Source organism: Myotis daubentonii, chromosome 4 (assembly GCF_963259705.1).
Source record: "Myotis daubentonii chromosome 4, mMyoDau2.1, whole genome shotgun sequence".
In the NCBI taxonomy this organism is placed as follows: domain Eukaryota; kingdom Metazoa; phylum Chordata; class Mammalia; order Chiroptera; family Vespertilionidae; genus Myotis; species Myotis daubentonii.
The window spans coordinates 113225987-113231986 of NC_081843.1; the positions used below are offsets into that span (position 1 = coordinate 113225987).

Sequence of the window (6000 nt, forward strand, 5' to 3'; positions counted from 1 at the left end):
AGTAGCTTTGGATTGAATGCCTTGACAGTTTTTCACCTCTGATTAATAAATTTGTGAGCTTTTCAAGCAGACAACTAAAAATGGATTCTCACTAAGGTATTTTCAACTTCAGTATTATTTTAGGGATTTCATTGTATTTCTAGTTTATTTACTTTCTCTGAATTGTTATTGGTAGTTTTATTTAAAACATAAGTTAAAAGCTACAGGATGGGTGAACTTGAAACATTATGCCAAGTGAACAAAGCCAAACACAAAAAGCCACATTTTCATGGTTTTATTTGTATGAAATATCCAGAACAAAGAAATCTTTAGAAATAGAAAGTGATTTAGTCATTGCCAGGGGGGTAGAGGAAAGGGAGAATGGAGAATGACTACTAATGGGTAAGGAGTTTCTTTTGTTGGGGATGAATGTGTCCTGGAATTAGATAGTGGTTATGGTTGAACAACTTTGTAAGTATACTAAAAACTACTGAATTGTAAACTTTAAGAGGGAATGTTATGGGAATTATAGCTCACTGTTAAAAATCTAAATGAAAGCAAATTTTCTAATAAGCCCTTCAAAATATTTCCTGGATTAGCTGCTTTCTAAACCTATACTTTTACTTTTGTATTTTGTTCATTGGCTTACATTTTAAGTCTCAAATATATTTTACAGTGAAAGCATAATTTGTATTTTCCTTCGGGATAATAGAAGTTCAGTTGTGAAGTAAATGAAAATTTAGTTAATGTACATTGTTTGTAAAGAAAAAACAAAAGTCCTCTCTATTGGCCTCCTGTAACTCCCTGGTATCATCAGTCTGTAGGTATTAAAGAACAAATGTATGTGAGCCCTACATATCTAAAGTATTTTTAAGGACTATCCTTGTTTAATAGAAAACGATAGCAATAATTTAAACAATAAAAAACAAGCAAACAAAACTATTAATATATTTTACTTTTCTTTTCTTTTTTTCCTTAAGAATAAATTGTAGCCCTGTCCAGGTAGAGTGTTGTCCCTATATGCCAAGATTGAGGGTTCAATTCCTGGTCAGGGCACATATAAGAATCAATCAATGAATACATAAATAAGTGAACAACAATTTACTTATGTTGTTTCTCTCTCTCTCTCTCACTGTCTCCCCCTCCCTCACCCATCCTCTTTCTCTCTCTTCTTTTCTCTCTCTCTCTCAAATCAGTAAATAAATTTTTTTAAAAAAAATATAACATATTTTTAAAATGTAATTTTTATATTGTCTTATGAGTTTTGTTTTCATTGTTTGTTTATTTTTATATTACATGCAATTTTTATTTTCCGTTTTTGTGATTTGTTCTATGTAACTTTTTCAGTCTTGAAAATTTTAATTTTTATCGAGTGGTTTATCATTCTGTTGTTTGGTCTGTAAGCTGTTAAACACATGTTGTATGTTTTTATTTTTAGGCTATGGAGTTATTAGTAGAGAAAGCAATCAGCAGTGCTTCTAGTCCTCAGAGCCCTGGAGATGCACTAAGAAGAGTGTTTGAGTGCATTTCTTCAGGGATTATTCTTAAAGGTAAGTTTTACTTCATTTTTGATGTGTATGTTTGATAATTGAATCAGAACTCTTCTTTCTTTTACAAAAAGCTAATATTTCTTTCTCACTGTGGTGATTACTGTAGGTAGTCCTGGCCTTCTGGATCCTTGTGAGAAGGATCCCTTTGATACCTTGGCCACAATGACTGACCAGCAGCGTGAGGACATCACATCCAGTGCACAGGTAAGGGTGTGTTCTTAATCCCAAAGCTTTATTGGGCCACTGCCTTTAAGGGTTTGTTTTTTTATAACTGTCCTTTAGAAGAAATACTGTATAGGATTCATTCTTTTGTTTCTTTATTAAGTTCTCAAAGGGGAGTATATTTTGAACTAGATTTCACTATTATAATCTGAAATTTTATTATTTTAACTATATGTATGTCTAATTAAAGTATATTATATAAATATAAAAATAAAGCAGCATTTTCAGTCTTGTTAAATCTGAGTATTAGGTTATATATATGAAAATCAGTAGGGAAACGAGGTCATCTGCTTGTACAGAAGTGATGTGGTTTGTGGTAATTATTGTTATAATTTAGCCTGTCCTGCCACTGGAAAGGCTGTCTCATGTAGTAATTAAGGTGTGGGCTCTGGAGTCAAGACCCTCTGGGTTTGAATACCAGCTCTGCCATCTCATCTGTAAAATGGGGATAAAAGCAGTGTCTGCCTCAAGCAGGATTGTTGGGAGGATTACATGAGTTAGTGTGTGTAACTGTAATAATGTGCTTGTTATGTGCCATTGAGTCAGCTCTGACCCAGGTCATGTCCACAGTGTCCTGTCCTCACCAGACCAGCGTGGCTCCTCTGGACTCATGCCTGTGGCTTCTTTCATGCAGCCAGCCCATCTCTTGTTTGGTCTTTCTCTTTTCCTGCTCTCTTCTCAGGATGTGCCCACAGTAGCACAGCTTCCATTTTGTCATTTTTGTGTCCAGTGGTGTTTCAGGCTTCCTTTGCTGTAGGACACACTTATTTGTCTTTCTGGTGATCCAAAGTATCCATCGAGCTCTCCTCCAACACCATATTGCCAATGAAACAATTTTTTTGCTACCAGCTTTCACTGTCCAGCTTTACGTTGGCTATCATCATTGTCATTATCAGTTATTAGTCCTATTAGAAGAATTATGGAAAAGGAAAACATGTGAGCCGAATGAATGAATGAAAAAAAATTGATCAATCAAAAACTGCTACAGCTTTCCTTTTTTTTAACCCAAAAGTATATTATCCTGGCTAAAGAAAATAAAGAGGGGTTAAGAATAGTCTAAACAGCAGCCATTTTGAAAAGTAGTGTGACTCGTAGATTTATACCCAACAGAACTGAAAACATGTCCATGAAAGACTTGTACATGACAACATTATGCATAATAGCCAAAAAGTGGAAACATCCCAAATGTTCATCAATTGTTGACTGGGTGGATGAATTGGTTTCAGTTATGAAATTAATCTTGTTTAAGGTATTTCTTTCATTAAGCAGAGGCGTTTTTACATATGGGGGTATAAACCTAACAAGAATTATTAATTAATTAATTAATTCTAAATTCTGACTCTTTATTCCAGTTTGCGTTGAGACTCCTTGCATTCCGCCAGATACACAAAGTTCTAGGCATGGACCCGTTACCCCAAATGAGCCAACGTTTTAACATCCACAACAACAGGAAACGAAGAAGGGATAGTGATGGAGTTGATGGATTTGAAGCTGAGGGGAAAAAAGACAAAAAAGATTATGATAACTTTTAAAAAAAGTTTCTGTAAATCTGCAGTGTTAAAAATAATAGGTGCCCATTTGTTGGCTGTTTTTCATTCATAATAATGTCTACAAAAAATTTATCAAGAATTTCATGGAAGAACCAAGTTTTTCTGTGACATTAAAATCTTCATGTACAGTGTTAGGTGTTATATGAATGGAAAGATACCCCCCCAAAATTGTGCTCCAACTAGGGGAAAAACAATGGTTCAGATTCTCTCCCTCTCTCCCCCCCGCCATTATTTTGGTTTTATTTACTGGTTGCCCTAGTTTCTTCTATTTTTGTGTCTTTTATTAACTAGTCTTATTAAATCTTCACTGTATTTAATGCAGTATTTGTACTTCAGTTACTATGTGTATTTTGAGAGGTTTATTTAGAGGTTTTGTTCTTTGACACTAGCTATTTGTGTTATAGATGATGTCCTTTACTCCTTAATATTTTACAGCAGTATGTTTTTTGTACTGTGAGACTGCAGAACTTTCCCGTTTGTTTGTTGTTCTGTGTGTGATGGATTATCACACAGTTGTCCTGCCGTTTAGTGCTCAGACCTGGGTGTTCCTGCAGATTTTGGGCCATTGGTCTCCCTAGTGTGACACAGAAAGGCGTAATGAAGACAGGTCTCTGCTACTCTAATCAAGTTTGCTGTTAGTCGCGCATTAGCAGTACAAAAGCTAATATATACTATGGTCTTGCAACAGTTTTAAAAGCCTCTGCATAAGTAATAAAAATGCATGAAATATTTGTTTTTAATAGACTTTTAAAATTATAATTTTAGGTTTGACACGTAGATCTTTGTACAGTTGACTTTTTGACATAGCAAGGCCAAAAATAACTTTCTGAATATTTTTTTCTTCTGCATAAGTGGAGAGGGCATTTTTCATACTATAAGTGGGCTAACCAATATTTTGAAAAGAACTTTATCATTGTGCAACTAACAACAGTAACTAGCCCTTAATTATGATGACAGTTCCTTGTTGGTGTGTGTGAGATTACTCTAGCGACTATTACAGTATAACACAATTGAATGATTCCTTTTCCCTGCCCCCATACCCTATCACCCAGAGAATTTACAGTTCTATTAACAGTGAGGTTGATAAAGTATTACTGATAAAAAATTAAGATTATCTAAGGAAAAAAAAACCAGAAAATTATTTGGTGTGGCCATCTTACATGCTTATGTGTCCTACAAAAAGCTAAATATTCTAGCAGTGGTGTAATGATAAGTTACATCTGACTGTTGATGTGTTTATGCTCTGGTACACAGGTGTCATTTTGTTGTCACAGCACTACAGTGAAATACACAAATAAAAATTTAAATTCATATTATGACTTAAATGTATTATATGTTAGAATTGACATAAACTACTATTGCTTTGAAATGACTTATGCTTTAGTAAAACTATATTCAAAAGTATTGGGTAGTTATATTTTGTTATTGCTGACAAATGTTTGTTGCCTGAGCATAGAATTTCCAAAAAATTTTATAATTTTCAATACTGTATTGGTTAAATATAGTCTATTGAATTGGGTCAGATCATCAGAGTTCTGTTGACTTAAAAGCCTAAGCTTTTAATCTTTAAGCCTTGTACCTCCTACAGTTGTGTTTTTAGCCAACCCTCTTTCTGTAGAATTTAAATGCTCAAGACATGGCATGCGGATAGATTTTAAGTCTCCCAATTTTGGTCTACGCTATTGGGCTATCCATCAACCTTTTTTACCCCTCTTTATTCTAAAGAACTTACAAAGCTATATCTCTTTCTAAGGCCAATGGTTAAGTAAGGATGGGAAAATAAAGGGAATCCCATCTCCTTTGCTCTGCATTTTAACCTTTTCCTGAGCCAGAAGTCAGAAAGGATATTGCATGTACTACATCCAGAATATAGATAGGTGTTATTTGTCCCAAATTCTGTTAGAGTCTCTGAGCCAATATTAAAGATTTTAAACACAAAAATTCTAATTTGACCTCTTGAAAAATCGGCAGATCTGATGACACTTAGCTAAAGCTGAGCGTAATGGCCACTCCTTGGAGGATGAATTTGAGACAAAGCCTCTCTGGACAGTGGACCACAGCCTTCTCGTTTGCTCCCTATTTCCCTACCAGGTTGGCCTGTGGGCATTCAGTTGTATCACATTTCAGATGCCGGCCATTTTGCCTGTGGACTCGCCCAATCTGTGTGTGTAACTACATCTGTTAAACTGAGGCACAGAGAATCTCTAAAATTACTTCATTTCAGAATTTTCCAGGCCTCTGATCCTGTGCTTCCTGCACTAGCACAGTTGAGGTTATCCACATTGAATGTAAGGGCAGTCATGAAGCAACACTTGCACTTCCTTCATTGATTGTTTGCAGAGAAATGTCAGGAGGAGGCCTGAAAGTCAAGTAAGCTACAGCCTGAAGGGCATCCTTTCTTTCAGAGTAGAGACCAAAATCTCTCTCCTGAAGATCTAACATCAGAGCAGCCTGCCTGTCTTCCTGTCTGCTCTTTGGTTGGACCAAGAGAAAGAGAAGAAAAGGCTGTGGGAGTTGAAGAGAACAAAGATGGGCTAAAGGAAAATAAGACTTTCTAGATGGCAAGATTCTTAGTTGTATAGGTGCTTAAATTTTTGAAATCTTCATGTACATCAAAAGAGATGAAATGGAGAGGGCTTCATTTATGGTGAAGTGGAAAGGGAGCTGCAGCTGAATTATTGACTGAGACCCAGTCTATG

General features: G+C 35.4%; 1 protein-coding gene across 4 annotated transcripts in view; it reads left to right on the top strand.

The window, feature by feature from the left end:
* ZFR (zinc finger RNA binding protein) overlaps positions 1–4612 on the top strand; it is a 72376-nt gene extending 67764 nt beyond the window's left edge. For 3 of the 4 annotated variants that reach the window (XM_059694994.1, XM_059694996.1, XM_059694995.1), the window contains 3 exons: positions 1418–1529; positions 1636–1733; positions 3104–4612. In XM_059694994.1, the coding sequence (XP_059550977.1) occupies positions 1418–1529; positions 1636–1733; positions 3104–3283 (390 nt within the window). In that variant the 3' untranslated portion in view covers positions 3284–4612. Of the gene's footprint in view, positions 1–1417; positions 1530–1635; positions 1734–3103 lie in introns of those variants that run through there. The other variant, XR_009452723.1, reaches the window with a different exon arrangement.
* Positions 4613–6000: the final 1388 nt, after the last annotated feature.